Source organism: Eublepharis macularius, chromosome 7 (assembly GCF_028583425.1).
Source record: "Eublepharis macularius isolate TG4126 chromosome 7, MPM_Emac_v1.0, whole genome shotgun sequence".
Taxonomy (NCBI): Eukaryota; Metazoa; Chordata; class Lepidosauria; order Squamata; family Eublepharidae; genus Eublepharis; species Eublepharis macularius.
Window position 1 is genome coordinate 130584450 of NC_072796.1, and position 17021 is coordinate 130601470.

The 17021-nt window shown below is 45.3% G+C and overlaps 1 protein-coding gene across 1 annotated transcript in view; it reads left to right on the forward strand.

The window, feature by feature from the left end:
* TG (thyroglobulin) overlaps positions 1–17021 on the forward strand; it is a 224437-nt gene that overhangs the window by 24644 nt on the left and 182772 nt on the right. Inside the window, exons 8-12 of the mRNA XM_054985907.1 lie at positions 1525–1710; positions 4188–5225; positions 9819–10406; positions 13985–14218; positions 16286–16423. Of these exons, the coding sequence (XP_054841882.1) occupies positions 1525–1710; positions 4188–5225; positions 9819–10406; positions 13985–14218; positions 16286–16423 (2184 nt within the window). The remainder of the gene's footprint in view (positions 1–1524; positions 1711–4187; positions 5226–9818; positions 10407–13984; positions 14219–16285; positions 16424–17021) is intronic.

A 17021-nucleotide genomic window follows, 5' to 3' on the forward strand; every position in this document is an offset into this window, starting at 1 on the left:
TTTCTACTGGAGCAGGTTAGTGCAGGCCTACTGCTGTCCTTTGGTACCACCATTGCAGAGGCCCTGCTATGGAAGACAGACAAAAGAATATTATTCTCCGCACCATGAAGAATTCACTTGGGGGATTCTGCCACAAGGTGTGGCAAGATGACAAAGGACTGAAACAAATGAATGGGAAATTGCGAAGGTCATTGATTGGACTAAATAGAACCTTCCGGTTCAGAAGTTGTGTCCTGCCTCCTTCTGCTCTGAGAGCCTATTGCTGAAAGGCACAACATAGCGAAAGTCTGTTTGGTTCATAAGCTTCTTATGGAGCTCCTAGCGGGATCTGTTTGGCCATTGTTAGAAAGAGAATGCTGCTGCACACGATGTGCCCTCAGTCAGATCCAACAGGACTCTTGGTGTCAAATGCATAAGCAAACATTGAATGCCTGTTGAAAGTCAACTGAACTAATGCACTGCATCTGTTGGTTTGGCACCTGTGCTGAATATTCATTGACAGAAGGGATTTCTGGCAGCGTAATGGGACCTCCTCATTTCCTCTCTCCTGCTGCAGCCCCAAGGGGAGGGCCATGGCTCAGTGGTAGAGCATCTTCTTGGCATGTAGAAGGTTCCAGGTTCGATTCCCAGCATCTCCAGTTAAAAGGATCAGGTAGCAGGCAATATGAAAGACCTCAGCCTGAGACCTTGGAGAGCTGCTGCCAGTCAGAACAGGTAACGCTGACCTTGATAGACTAAGAGTCCAAATCAACAGAAGCCAGTTTCAGATAGAGCTCCAGCTTTGCATGTCGAAGGTCTCAGGTTCAGTCCTCAGCATCTCCAGTTAAAAGGATCCGGTAGCAGGCAATATGAAAGACCTCTGCCTGAGACCCTGGAGAGCTGCTGCCAGTCAGAGCAGGCAATGCTGACCTTGATCGACCAAGAATCCAAATCAATAGAAGCCAGTTTCAGATAGAGCTCCAGCTTTGCATGTCGAAGGTCTCAGGTTCAGTCCTCAGCATCTCCAGTTAAAAGGATCCGGTAGCAGGCAATATGAAAGACCTCTGCCTGAGACCCTGGAGAGCTGCTGCCAGTCAGAGCAGGCAATGCTGACCTTGATCGACCAAGAATCCAAATCAATAGAAGCCAGTTTCAGATAGAGCTCCAGCTTTGCATGTCGAAGGTCTCAGGTTCAGTCCTCAGCATCTCCAGTTAAAAGGATCCGGTAGCAGGCAATGTGAAAGACCTCTGCTTGAGACCTGGGAGAACTGCTGCCAGTCAGAGCAGGCAATGCTGACCTTGATAGACTAAGAGTCCAAATCAATAGAAGCCAATTTCAGATAAAGCTCCTGCTTTGCATGCAGAAGGTCTCAGGTTCAGTTACGAGACCTTCTGCATATAAGATTCAGAAAGTAGGCAATGTTCATATATATTCTGGTACAGTCCTACTTATAGGAAGGACGGAGGTGTTAGAGAACAGTATAACCAAATGTAGATCCCTCCCGTAACTTTTACACCCTTGACCGCTCCTGCTTCTCTTCTCAGGCCCCTCCAAGTGCGAAACGGAGAGGTTCTCTGCAGTCCGTTTTCAGCAGAGTTATAGGCCATCGTGTGATGAAAGTGGAGCCTTCGAATCAACACAATGCCTGCCAGATGGCCAATGCTGGTGTGTGGACTCCAAAGGGAAAGAGATCCTGGGAACAAGGAGTCACGGGCAGCGTCCTGCTTGTGGTATGTAAAACTGGACCCTTGGTAGAGATCCATGGGATCTCTACATCTTCACTCCCTCTTGGTGATAACAGAAGTGTCTAGTTTTTCTTAAAAACACCCTTGCATATGATTGGATCCCCTGCAAATCTCTTACTGCTGGTGGAGGTAGGGTTGTCAACTTCCTGGTGAAGACTAGGCTTCTCCCAGAATTACATCTGATCTCCGGCCTACAGAGATCAGAAAATGGCTGCTTTGGAGGGAGGGTCCTATGGCATCGTATCCCTGCTAAGCTCCCTGCCCCCAAGTCCCGCCCTCCCCAGACTCCACCCCCAAATCTCCAGGCATTTCCCAATCCAAATGTGGACAGCCTAAGTGGAAACGCTTTCCTTTGGCGGAGAGAATCCCCTTCTGTCACAAGAAAGAGTTTTTGCTGGTGGAAGAGATCTGAGAGACCCGAATTATAATCCTTTCGTCAAAAGATGGTAATGCCGTAACCAAGTTTAGCTCAGCTCCAGCAGTAATTCTCTTTCTTTCTTCCATGTAAATGAATCAATGGTACTGATGTATACATAGATTCCCAACCCTGCCTATGGAAATGCTGGGATATTGGGGGGGGGGGGGCAGTGTCTGCAATGGTGGCGTTTGGGGGGATGTGATGGCACTTCCGGGTAATGCAATAGGATTCCCCACCCCCTAATCTCTATGGAAAATACCATAGAGACTAGGGGAAATTCCTAGACTATCAATATAGAGGCGATTCTTTTCTCCTGCACCTCAGTTTCTAGGGGATGGGAGATTGGGGCTGGGAGCTGGGAATTCCCTACTGGGTCCATGCAACTGGGAAGACTATGTATATAGAATACCCAGCCCCAAAAGACACGACAGTTGAGGCTGGGGCAAAATTTTGCCCTCTTTGCTAATTCTCAGGGCACTAGTGTCTCATGGGAGCAGGTACCCCCCACCTCTGATGTCAACAATTGCTACTTTTATATCATTGCAGTCAACAGAAGATATTAATGGTTTTTTGGAAGAAATGAAATACCATCCATCCTATTGCTGGACTCTAGTAGGGTTGCCAGATTGCCCCCCACAAAAAAACGGATGGGGCCCCCAGCACTCACCTATGTTTTCTCCCTTGCACACATGCTCTCCTGACCCAGTGTGATGGTGATGTCACTTGTGGAAGTGATGTCATCGCTGGTGTGCAGGTGGCCAGGTTAGCAGAACAGCTAGCTGGCCACTTCCCCTGCACTCAGGAGGCTGGGCAAGCTAGCAGCCAGGGAGACTGGGAGGAGACAGAAGCAGCACGGGAAGACCTGCTGCCACCAGCTCCTACACACCGGTGTCTAGCCACTCCTCCTTCATGCACAAAAATGCCGGACATTTATATGTCCAGTATTTTAACTGTGTTTTCCCTGGACAATCCAATAACAAACCAGACTGTCTGGGGGAAAACGGGACACCTGACAACCTTAGGCTCTTGTGCTATCTATTAAGGCCTAGTACTGATAAAACTATGAAGTTGGATCTGTGCCTGCAGTTCTCTTTCCTGTCCCATGAAGCAATTTGAGAAGGCTTATGCTGCAGTTTCATCCCATACAGAGCCGAATTTAAAGATCGGCTAGCAGAATTCCAGCCCCCCAATAAGGATCTTTATTGGCAGACATTAGCGATCTCTGTCTGTGCTGCTTGTTTCCCCGTTTTTTCTTTATTTACTTCATTTTATATCCCACCTTTCTCTACAGTGTGGAACTGAAATGGCGCACACCATTCTCCTCTCCTCGATTTTATCCTTAGAACAACACTGGGAGTTAAGTTAGGCTGAGAGTGTGTAACTGGCTCATGGCTGCACAGCGAGATTTCGTGGCAGAGTGGGGATTCGAACCTGGGTCTCCCAGATCTTAGTCCTGCAATTGAACCACTACATCATGCTAGCTCTCATTGTTCAACCTAGGGTTACCAAGTCCCCTTATCTGCCCGGTGGGATCGGGGGACCCAGCACTTACCTTTTCGTCACTGCCATCATGCTCTTCGAGCATCCCGCATGATGATGTGCAGAATCGTGCGCATCGCAGCAGGCCGATTTTGGCGCTAAATGGGCCCAATTCAGCTTATTTGGGGCCCAAATCGGCCTACAGCAAAGCATGGAACATGGTGACGTCACTCCTGGGAAGTGATATTGCCATGCTGTCCCCGAGAGAGCACCCAGGTGGCCCGTTTCTATGCCTTTCCCCCCGCTGGCCAGGTACGTGGTGGCGTGGGCAGAGAGTGGGAGCAAGGATCCTCTGCGTCCACTGGGGGACGGGTAACCCTAGTTCAACCCATGCTGGTTCTTGTGTTCAACCCGCTTGCACCGATCTGTTTACATTTTTGCTCTTATTATTATAAGCATATTTTTATGTCACAATATCAGTGGAACCTTTTTTAAAAAAACCTTTCTGTGGCAATCTGGTTTGAACAATAAAATCACATCTGAAGTATTTCCCCTCTTTGTCTAGGTGACGAACATGCCTGTGCCTCTGAGAGACAAAGAGCACTCTCTGCCCTTTTCTACGGACCGGTCGGACACTTCAGCCAGCACCATTTGTTCTCTGCTGCAGAGGAACCCCAGAAAACAGCCAAGTTCTCAAGATCTTGTCCTCCTTCGCTGAAGGAACTCTTTGTGGATTCTGGGTTGCTGTCATCTGTCATCGACACGCCAGATGCTTCTCAGCTGCTTGCCCTTGAATCCATCCTTAGTGAGGCTATCAGGGGGTTGTTTCCTTCAAGAGAGCTCGCTCAAGTCGCCCTCCAGTTTACCAGCAACCACAAACGGTTCCAAGAAAACCTTTTTGGGGGGAAGTTCTTAAAGAATTTGGTTCAGTTTAACTTCACTGGAGCCCTTGGCACAAATGGCAAATTTAATTTGGAACAGTTTTTCCAGCAGATTGGGAGGAGCGACGGATTTGCTGAACCAACTCGGCAGATTGCATCGAAAGTGCCGAACTTCAGTTTGAGCCAACCTCTCATCAACAGTTTCGGCCAGACTGTTAATTTGCAAGACAATCAGAATGCTGTCAAATTTCTTGCGTCTGTCCTTGAAGCCCCCGAGTTTTTCACTTTTCTGCGGCATATCATTTCCATCCCTGAAAGTATCGCTGAAGATTTAGGCGACATTGTAAAAATAGTGTTACGATCCCAAGACTGCAAAGAGCAGGCCAAAAATTTGTTTGTCCCGGAGTGCACCGAAGAGGGGAAGTACAAAGATATCCAGTGCTACGCAGGGGACTGCTGGTGTGTAGATTCAAACGGTAAAGAAATCTCTGGATCCAGAGTTCATGGCACACATCCAAAGTGCCCTACGTTGTGTGAAAAGCAAAGGGACAGTTTGCAACAATTGAAAAGAATCCAGCCTGCAGGATCTGATCTCTTCGTTCCTTCCTGCACCCCGGAGGGAAAATTCCTGACAGTTCAGTGCCACGGAAGAAATTGCTTCTGCGTCAATTCAGAAGGCAGGACAATTCCAGGAATGGCAAATACAATACAGCCCATACAATGTAAGCAGCATTTGTCTTACGCAGCTTGATCTGTGGTTAAAAAATATGCACAAACAAACTTAGAATACACTACAGTTCACAAAGAGAGACAATAATATTTACAACAGTTCATTAAGAAAGCAGATGGATAAGTGTTGGTGTTTTCTACACCAGGACACGAATCTATGGTTTCTTCTTGCGGCTGCTGATACAGTCTAGCAGCATCAGGCTTCCACATGAAAGGTTTCACCACATTTTCTGCCCCAGAAGCAGCCATTCTGCTCCCTGCCTTTTCAGGTCTTTTAAAGTTGGCAGTTTGAATATCATTAGTTGTTGTGGATTTTCTGGGCTGTATAGCCATGGTCTTGGTATTGTAGTTCCTGACGTTTCGCCAGCAGCTGTGACTGGCATCTTCAGAGGTGTAGCACCAAAAGACAGAGATCTCTCAATGTCACAGTGTGGAAAAGATGTTGGCAGGTAATTTATCCTGTAAGATGACTCAATTTATATCCTGAGTAGATATAAATTACCTGCCAACATCTTTTCCACACTGTGACATTGAGAGATCTCTGTCTTTTGGTGCTACACCTCTGAAGATGCCAGCCACAGCTGCTGGCGAAACGTCAGGAACTACAATGCCAAGACCACGGCTATACAGCCCGGAAAATCCATCGTTCTCCGGCCGTGAAAGCCTTCGACAATACATTGAATATCGTTATATTGTTATAACAATCTTTGTATCAGATTCCCCATATATCTCTGCAATGAAAGGGGCTAAAGACTTTTTTTTTTATTTAGAAAAGCTGGGAAATCAGAGAACCCGATATGCACGTTGTTATAATGTTATATTGATGATAATCAGTTGCTGATTTAAGAGAACAAATGGCAGGGGGAGGAAATGGCCATTGTGGGAACTGGGACAGGGAAAACTGGTGCCATGTGGGATTGGGAAGATCCAAGCTTTCTCACCCACATGGCAGCCATCCAGACTTTGGGCCAAGCTACAAGTGATGAATGGCACTTGAACAGCAAGTGAACAGACAGCATAGTGGACGGCATAGTGATCGAGTGGAGCGCAAGCGAACAGGGAGGAATACACGTGAGTCTGTTCACTTGCCGTTCAAGTGTCATTCCTCACTTGTAGTTTGGCCCTTTGCTGTGTCATTCTCAAAACTTGGCGGCAAAGCAGGTCCGGGAAAAGACTGGAGAAAAGAATCATTGAGGTGCACATAGGCACCATGACGCTAGGGGGCAGCAGGGAGAAAAACAGAGTCCAAACAGCACTGAACGCAGGGTAAATAACTAGGGTTGCCCTGGGTGGTAACTCCCAGGAGCTTCACCGGGGGCAGACTCCAGAAAACGGTGTCATTTGATGCTGCAGTGTCACTTTCAGTCACATACCAGGAAGTGGCATCACAGCATTGCATGACTCTCTATGAATTTCTCAAATCTCTATGATTTTTATCAGACAAATTTGGGGAAATCATAGAGCGACAAACAACAACATGACATCTCTTCTGGGCACATGACCAGAAGTGATGTTGAGGCATTGTATGGTGCTGGTCCCTCCCTCCATTTTGCTCCTGCTCCTCTATGAAGCAGGAGTGGGAGCCCCGGAGCTGGGACAGGAGGTTGCCCACCATAGTTTCTCCCCCCCTCCCCAAACCCCATAGTGGGCAACCCGGCAATTTTGCAAATAACTCTTGCGGAAGTGGCTTTCTTTGCTTTCTGTCTCATTTCAGAATTCAACAAATAATAGCCAGTTCTTGTTACGTTACGTTATATACTGGAAATTGTTCCTTCAGTTTGTCTGATACGTTGTTGTCAATGGGCAATATTTGAAATTTTGGGAAATCTGTTGCTCATAGAAAGCGGTTCTCAACTGACGCTTGACGTGCTTTTACGAGACACCTGCAGTGCTGGGATATTATGTTGCTGGCTCTTGAGCCTGTCGAGAGAAGTGTCTACCTTACTGTTGCCAAAGGAATTCATAGAAGCTGTTCTCTGTATAAAATCTCTTTATAAAACTGTGGTTTGGAGCCACCAGAGAAAGCCACAGATGGTGCTGGCAAACGGGATGAAATAAAAATGCCTCTTTTTTATCTCTTGCATCAGCACAAGCTGTGTGCAATTGAAGAGGGGGGGAGGTGATTTTATTTAATTCCTCATTGTCAAATCAAATTCCCCCCTCCCCCCTGCTGTGGCATATTTTGTTGGGAAGACTTTTCCGATCCTCAGAGAGGAATTTTGAGACAAACGGCAGGCAGCTTGAAGAAGGGAAAGATTGGCTCTGACTCTGTTGACATCTTCGTGAACTCTTGCAATTTCCCCTCAGAAGGAGTGAAAGCCGCGAAGCCCAGGAAGTGGGTGGTGGTGAATTTTTCCACTGAGCAAATGGCAAGGGCGGGGGGGGGGGAATACAGTTTCTCCCCCCACCAGACCCCATGCCGTTCTTCTGGTGAAGCAACCCCCACAGACAAAACTTGCAAAAGAAAAATAGTTGTTTAAAACAAACACAGAAGAAACTGTAACATATTTGTGCCAGCTCTTAAATTCAATAACATATTAAAATGAATAAGTTCTGAGGTTTGGGGCTGCGTTTTGAGAAATTTTGGTATTAGTTGCCAGCATTCCTATTAAAATATTCCTATCGTATAGATGTAGCTGCTGAAATTACCATGGTAAAGAAGCTACCTTGAAGAGATCTTGAGGCAAATAAAAAAAATGACATTTAAGTTCCGTGACTGAATGCCCAAGATGTGATCTCATGCTAAAAAACCACTGTGTGAGAGGAGAGTAATATATATTCAGGATAGGATTCTCTGCACTGCCTTGGCAAATGCTGGGAGATTTGGGGGCGTTGCTTGGAAACGATGTGATAACCACTTCTGGGTAATGCTCTAGGCTACCTCTGTGGTAAAGACCATAGAAACTAGTGCAAATTCCTAGAGTATCATTATGTAGAGGCCATTTTTTTTTGTCCCACTCCTCATTTCATTGGGGTTTGGGGGGCCAGTTAATTCTCTATCTGGGGTGAATGGGAGGCCTCGTTCAGGCCATAAATAAATGGGTTCTAGGTCAAATCAAGCCTGTATCCTCCCTAGAAGCTGAAATGACAAAACTAAGTCTATCTTACTTTGGCCACATAATGAGAAGACAAGATTCTCTGGAAAAGTCAATAATGCTAGGAAAAGTGGAAGGCAGTAGGAAAAGAGGAAGACCTAAAAACGAGATTACTGGACTCAATAAAAGAAGCCACATCCTCCAGTTTGCAGGAGTTGAGCAAGTCTGTTAATGATAGGATGTTTTGGAGGTCTTTCATTCATAGGGTCCCCATAGGTTTGGGGCAACTTGATGGCACAAAACACACACACACAGTTGAGGCCATACAGTACTAGAGAAGGGAGAGTTTGAGAGTTACCCCTATACTGCTTTTCTAATCACAAATGCTCTCGTGGGCTGCTTTATGCCCTGGTAGGGAGAAAGGAAGCCATAATATGGATACCTGTTTATTTTCCTTCCTAGGTACTGACAGCAACCGGAGAGGGTCCCAATTAGGGAAACAATCTAAGGCAAAGAGATAGTCCCCTAATGGTGGGGGCCAATCCATGTTTCGCCCTGCACATACCTTGTGGCTGATTTGGGGGGACCAGATTACATGTTGAGAGTTCATTTAATGGAATTGCAATATAGCATGAAGTTCAACCCTCAGTTCATAATTGGTGTGAATGATAATGAATAAAAATTGCATACGAATAATAAGTGATTGTCCTGAAGAAGAAAAAAACCAAGCTTTCTTTCTTCTTAGATGATGGACACATGTTACACCAAGCACTAACTTAAAAGAGTCACTCCATTGGGTTTATTTTTCAAATTTCTGCAATTGATACCCTATTGTATTGTTTATTGAAAGCTGTTGATCATATTGAGTTGCATTGTGCAATTGGCCTTAAGTTTCAGTGAGAAAGGTGGACTATAAATAATGTTAATAAGTAAATGAATGAATGATTTCCTTCCTATTTAACCAAGATAAAGGAAATACCTGTTCAAATGCCTGTTAATACCTGCACTCACATGTTTGGAAGTATTTCAATATAACATATTGGATTAAAATATGTGCTGCATAGTCAATTGGGATATCTTTTTGATCAATTATTTTTTAAATAATACCAGGATATTCCATCAAGGACTTAAAGGTTACCACAATTCAACAGAAACTTTTCAAAAACAAAATCTGACGGGAAGCTGCTGAATTGGAATTCATATGTAAATTTGACTCAGTCAGACTTGGATTGAATAGCGACTATGAATGGTTATCTCATTATCAGAAGTAACTGATTTCATTACCAGAAGCAAACTGATCCCATTATCAGAAGCTACTGATTGCATCTACTCCCCTCTCCCCTCACCCACCTATATATATCTGACCAGTTTCTTCTTACCCTCCGTGCATCTGACGAAGAGAATTGTGGTTCTCGAAAACTTATGCTACAGTAAAGTTGGTTTGTCTTAAAGGTGCTACTGGACTTACTTAACCAAGTAAAAGTTTCGACCCTGCATTAAATTCTTTCGGTTATGTGCACTGAGCAGCTGTTATGCATTCTTCTCTTTTAGGCCCAAGCGACTGCCAACTCGCAGGCGGAGAGGCTTTTCTAAGTACTGTACGGCAGCTACTGTTGGATCCCACACCTCTGCGTCAGCTCTCTAGTGTTTACATCCCGCAATGCAGCCGTGATGGTCAATGGAGGCGTGTCCAATGCGATGGTCCTCCTGAACAAGCATTCGAATGGTACCAAAGGTGGATCACCCAAAATAATAATGGCACACCTCTCTCTTTTGGTGACTTGATGGCCATCCTCCTCAACTACAAAGAGAGATCTCAACCAAGCTTTGAAGCCTTCATCAAAGCCCTCTATGAAGCTGGCCACCAGAATGTCTTCCCAGAGTTCTCCAGATTTCCTTCCTTCAATGATGTGCCACATGACATCCGAGAAGGCAACATTACTGTGGCTTCATCAGAGAACGTTCTTCTGGAGCCGTTCACTTTCTGGCAGCTTCTTCAGGGCCAGCTTATCCATTATCCAGGGTCTTACAGTGATTTCAGTCACCCGCTAGGACATTTTGACCTTCGCAGATGTTGGTGTGTGGATGAACAGGGACAAATGCAAGGAAGCAAAGCTGAAGTGAACGAGTTTCCAGGCTGTAAGTAATTCATTGAAATAAATAAGAGAGTAATTCTCTGCAGAGTTCTTGCAGTCTGAAATCAGTGGGCTTAGGTGGCAGAGGATTTGTGTTGCAGTTCTCTTTCTTGGAACTAAAATTGGGCTGTGTTGACCAAATGAAGTATATTTGGTATGGTTAATGGTATTGTTGCGGAAGCAAATAGTTTTCAAATCAGAATTCAGCACTAGAGATGGGCACGAACCAGAAAAAAACCAAACCATGCTGTTCGTGGTTTGTCAAATTTCACGAACCACAAACCACGAACTTTCATGAACCTGCCCCTGATTCATGAACCAGTTCATTTGGTTTGTGAAACCGTCACTTGCGGGTCAGAAAACCATCACTTCCGGGCCAGAAGAAGGTCACTTCTGGGTCAGCAGGAGGTCTGCAGGAAGTCCATCCCCTGTTGCCTAGGAAACTGATTGATTGGCACCAGGCTGTCTGCAGTCACGAACCAAAAAACGAACCAAACGAACCAGCCTCTAGTTCGTGGCGGTTCATCAGAAATGGGATCTGATGAACTGTGGTTCACGAACCACGAACCGGCCTGGTTCGTGCTTAATTTTGGTTCATATTTCGGTTCATGCCCATCTCTATTCAGCACCTGAATCATACACTCATTTTCGAATGGACTAGAAATGAGGCCTCGCCAAATGGTCCAGCCATGGAGAGGTGCTGAGAGTTAAGCAGCTTAAACCTGACTCCCTGATCACCGGCAGTTTTCATGGGTATCTTCATAACAATAAGGTCAAACTGGACCAAGTCTCTCGAGTTCTATTTTCCAGCTCAGATACCATCTTGGAGGGCATCTGCCGCTGGATCCTAAGGCCTCCAATTGTGACAATCACCATACTTGGCCTTAGTTACAGAAGTATCCTTGGCTTTGAGCCAGATGATCCCTTGGAGGAGGAAACTTATCAAAGTCCTCTGGACTCTGAGGGCCAACTACAAGTGATGAATGACACAGACTGGACACTTGTCAGCATCCCTCAAGTTTTGATGGGAAATGTAGGCAGCTTGTTGGAATGTTGGACAAGTGACAGTTGGAAAGCCCATTGGACAGCAGTCAGAGAGCCAAGCTGCAAGACCAGGACGCCTACATTTCCCATCAAAACTTGAGGGAAGCTGACAAGTGTCCAACCTGTGTCATTTGTCACTTGTAGCTTGGCCCTCTCCCTGTTCACTTATGCTCCACTTGTGCTCCAATTGATCACATAGTGGAGCGCAAGTGAACAGGGAGGAATACACATGAGTCTGTTCTCTTGCCGTTCAAGTGTCATTCGTCACTTGTAGCTTGGCTCTGAGTTAGGTGCTAGTCCTTTGAATCCTTGTGACAGTCATGTCCTTCTAAAATAGCAGACAATATTTTCTTAAAGCAATCTGTATGCAATGATTTCGATTTGGAAATGGGCTTGCCAACCCCCTGTCAGGGCAGGGATCCCCTGTCCTGAGCTCCAGCATTGTTAGCATGATGATGTCATTTCTGGGGGAAATCTGGAAGCAGGTGGTAGCACTAGGAAATGCCAGAAACTCTATGGTAAAACCACAGAGTTTCTGGCAATTCCTAGTGCTACCACAGTTTCCCCGGGAAGTAACATCATGCTCAGGACACCATCCCAACCCTTCCCCTGTTGCCAACCTATTTGGAAAGTAGCAAGGCACCCCGTCAAGAGATTTATTCTACAAAATTGCATTTAAGGTGTGCTTTAGTGTGTTTGTGTATGTGCACGTGTGTGTATGTGAAGGTGGAAAGTGCCATCAAGTTATCACTAATGTATGGCGCCCCCTACTTCAAGGCAAAATACTAACAGAGGTGGTTTGCCACATTGCCTGCCTCTACATAGCAACTCTGGTCATCCTTGGAGGTCTCCCATTGGATTATTAACCACAATCCACCCTACTGAGCTTCCAAGATCTGATGAGATTGGGCTTACCGGGGCTATCCAGGTCAGGGCATATATATGTGTGTCTGTGTGTAAGGACCAGTGTTTCATACTTTTAGAAGGAAAACACAGATAAAGTGGGGCCAAGGGATTGGGACTGTGACAAGAGAGATAGGGAGTTAACCCTTTCCCCTGTGCATTAGTTTAATCCCCCCCTCCCGAAGCTGCCCTACTGGGGAAAACATGTCATATGGTGGTCTGTAGCCTACCCTCTTCCACTGGAAGGGAGCATCTGTCACTAGATAGGGGGAGGATTTCTGCCAGTTTCCTCCTCCTACTTGAGAGCCCTACTGTGCCCCCATCCTGCTCATGGTGGTCCACTGACACCCATGAGTGGGGGGGGGGGCTCAATGGTATGTATTAGGATGGACAAGTAGGGAAGTAAACACTGCAAATTCTGCTCTGTGAATCTTATTGGATATAAGCTGGTATCTAGATCCAAAGGAGTTAGCTGTGTTAGTCTGTAGTTGCAAAATAGTAAAGTGTCCAGTAGCACTTTTAAGACTAACCGACTTCATTGTAGCATAAGCTTTCGAGAACCACAGCTCTCTTTGTCAGATGCATGCATCTGATGAAGAGAGATGTGGTTCTCGAAAGCTTATGCTACAATGAAGCTGGTTAGTCTTAAAGGTGCTACTGGACTCTTTACTATTTTGAAGCTGGTATCTGCAGTGGATTGAGAAAAAAGAACCCCGCCTCCACTCCATGTCCCTGATTTGATATGAACCCTGCTACCCAGACAACTTTTTAAATCTTAAAATAATGCAAGAAATCCTGACCATAGATCTTCTGTGTGATATAACCTTTAATTCTTGGAAAAGAGCAAGAGTTCAGTAGCACCTATAAGACTAACAATATTTGTGGTAGAGTATGAGCTTTCGTGAGTTACAGTTCACTTCTTCAGGTACTTCGTGTCTCATGAACGCTTATACCCTACCACTAATTTTGTTAGTCTTATATGTGCTGCTGGACTCTTGCTCCTTCCCACTGTTACACAGACTAACATGGTTACACATCTTGATCTAACTCTTGGAAAATCAGTCCTTCTTTCTGATGGGCTGCTCCTTACTTGCTCAGGATATCCTGTTTTATCCAGAGCACAGGTAAATGCAATGATGTTGCGCTGGAACTCCTACATAACATGCTGCTTCATTTACCTGGGTTCCTGAGCCACCTGATAGCCATGCCAGTCATGTGACTTCTGAGTCTTGAGGGCTGCGTCCTGGCAGGATGTAAAGTTTATGGCAGCCTTTCCATGTGAGCACAAAAACTGTGTTTTTTACAGCGGTGGAAACAGCAGAGAATATAGGAAGAAGTGAGAAACATTTCTAAGTAGATCCAGAGGAGTTAGCCGCGTTGGTCTGTAGTAGCAAAATCTAAAAGAGTCCAGTAGCACCTTGAAGACTAACCGACTTTACTGTACCATAAGCTTTCGAGAATCACAGTGCTCTTCGTCACCCTCCACACATCTGACGAAGAGGACTGTGATTCTCGAAAGCTTATGCTACAGTAAAGTCGGTTAGTCTTCAAGGTGCTACTGGACTCTTTTCAATTTCTAAGTAGGAAAGTGCTGAGCACAAGAGGCCTATTAAACAAACTTTCCTCTGCCTGCAGGTCCCAGAGCATGTGCAGCTGTCCAGCAAGAAGCAATGCGATTTTCTGAGAAAGTGGAGCAGCTTATCCGGGAGTCCAGCAGCTCCCACTTTCCTTTTGGGCAGAGCTTTTTAATGGCAGAAGGGCTCACGCTGACGGAGGATGAGCTCTTAGATTATTCTCAGCCGGGGATCACATTTTCAGAAGGATTGTTAACAGGAGGGGAGTACGCCATCCGGCTGGCTGCACAATCCAGTAAGTTTGTATGGGGGAATTTACTCTCTTCATTTGGAAGGGGAAACAAACAAAGAGAAAATCTTGGCTGTTAAATGGACACATCAGACACCTGCAAGGTTTTGGAAAGAACTGGTTCTGTTTGCCCAAAATTCCCTGGGGCTTAATTGTCCTGGGAGTCCAGAGAGAGTCCAGACAGAGAGAGGGAATACTTTCATTTTGTTGTGTTATTTCTGAAAGGACATGATTACCATTATCACAAAATTTTGAGAGTATTGATACCATAGTAAAAAGAGTCCACTTTTAAAACTAACTTAAAGAAGTAAAATTTCATGTAAATTTGACTCAGGGCCAAGCTACAAGTGACGAATGACACTTGAACGGCAAGTGTATTTCTCCCTGTTCACTTGCCCTCCACTCAATCCACTTGCCGTTCAAGTGTCATTCGTCACTTGTAGCTTAGCCCTCAGTCAGACTTGGATTGAATAGAGGCTATGAATGGTTATCTCATTACCAAAAGTAACTGCCTTCAGGCATTCTATTCAGATTCTGCCATGGAGGGGAGGGGTCACACCCAGCCTGGATTGTGCATTCCACCTCTTTCATGACTTCTTGTAACTTATTTACATTTACATAACCTTGCTCTCTGCACCCTCCCCTCTCCTAACCACCTATATATCTCTGGCCAGTTTTTTCATACCCTCCATGCATCTGACGAAGAGAGCTATGGCTCTCAAAAGCTTATGCTGCAATAAAGTTGGTTAGTCTTAAAGGTGCTACTGGACTCTACAAATTTTGGGAATAATTTCAGTTTGGAAATATCCCGATGTGCACCCCTCCTGAGGGTTCTTCATTCAAGGCTTCTTTTGTCTGCCATGAAGGTGCTAGGTAAAAGGGAATGGCAAGGATTGAGGAGTCAAAGGACTCTCCCATTCATCACCCACTGATGAGCCCCACCATGTGCACGTTGATACCCTCTGTCACAATTCTCTCTGCACCTCTCTTGCTCCACTGAGTTGTCATGTGCAGGGAAAGCAAGTGATATCATTTGGAGGTCCAGTTTTGGCCTTAGGGCTGCCATTTACTGACTTCTAGGATGGAAGTTTGGCTTTGGGTGGGAGAAATTGAGGTTCCAATCCCTGTTCGACTATGGAGCTCACTGGTGGAAGTTAGACAAGTTGCTCAGCTTATCCAACCTCTCTGGGTTGGAGTGATTAGAAATAGTTATATTTTGTTTGATAGCAAAGTTACTTAGAAGCATTTTCTCCAATGTACCGTAATTAATCCTCAGGCAATCAAATTGTACAAAGATAGAACTTACAGTTTATTGTGGTAGATTCCCTTCATGGCAGTATCTTGGAGTAGAAAGAAAGAGTCCTAGGCTAAAGAGTCACTTTCCCTATAAATACCACGGCCAGATAGTCCGGCAGCGAGGCTGCAGGTGGGTCTGTGGATGATGCCTTCATGTCTGGAGCTCTGAGAAATACATCCTCTTTGGAAGGCCATGAGGCAAGAAGAAGAAATATTCCAAGAGATATAGAGACAGAGGAGGAGTCAGAAGGCATTCCTGCCTCAGACAAAGAGAAGCACCTTATTATCAAAAGAGTTACACATACACACAGAGAGACATGCAGCGCCCTTTCCCAATGTCCAAGGCATGCTGAGACGCCTATTCCATCAGGAGTCAGCTGCAAAGGCATACTTCAGCAAGGTTGCCATTTGCAACATCTTTTCTCCCATTTCAGGTTTCAGATGCTTTGCACCTTCCAGCCTCTGCTTTGGAACTCTGCTGGGGGGAAATGCATAGCATGGACGGAGCTAGAATTCAAACAGGGTGGCCACTGAACACCTTCCCCACTTGACACAGCTTCTTTTCCCTACAAAAGCAGCCATCCAGGCTAAAATGCCCACCTTTGCATGTCAGGTGTCCCTCGTCCCGGAAGTCGCTGAAAGAAAGGAGGTTTATAGTTCTAACAAACTATAAATTATCCACATCTGTGCATCGCATTTGCTGGAATGCCGTCTGCTTACCTGGATGTCTGTACTTCATGCCGTTGCTTCAGATGTGTGTATTTTGTTTCTTTTCAGCTTTGCATTTCTACTGGCGAAACCTCTTTGCCTCACGCGGTTCTGCAGGGGAGGCTACGCATTTGGGACTTCAGCCTTACGTCCCACAATGTGATGGGCTGGGAAACTGGGAACCAGTTCAGTGCTATGACAGCTCAGGTAAATGGCTAGCAATACCATCAGCAGCGTTAAGGTGAGCGTTAAGGTGCAACCATTGCCCACAATGCTCTTCTTTATTTGTGGCATTTTGTCCGTCAAGTGAGAAGATGATCCTCTTGAGGCTTTTATGTAGTTAAAATTGAAAGATGTTTCCTTTTTAGCAACTACTCGCGGTTGCAATTTGAATGGTTTCAGCAGTTAGTGATTGAATTTATTGTATTATGACCTTATCGGCGTTGTGATTTGCCCTTGCATTAACTGTTGCACATATTTGTATTTGAATTTTGCTGTACTTATTGTTCCAAATCGGGCTGAGTTCATAGCCTAAAAAGAACTCTAGGGTAGCCTGTTTTACCCCTTCGTTCGACGGGGTGGAGAGGTGTTTACCGGGGCTTCCTTAAAGAGTGGTATTGATTGTGACATAGGAATGTTTATTGTACCTATTGTATAATTCACTGTGATAGATTTGTTTCAAATACACTTTTTGATATTTTCCTAGTTAGTTGGCCACGGCTTATGCTTTCCCATTCCTAACACGTGGCTCTCTCGTTGGGGTTTATCCTAAATGAACATTGTCGGCTGGTGAATATTAACTGCT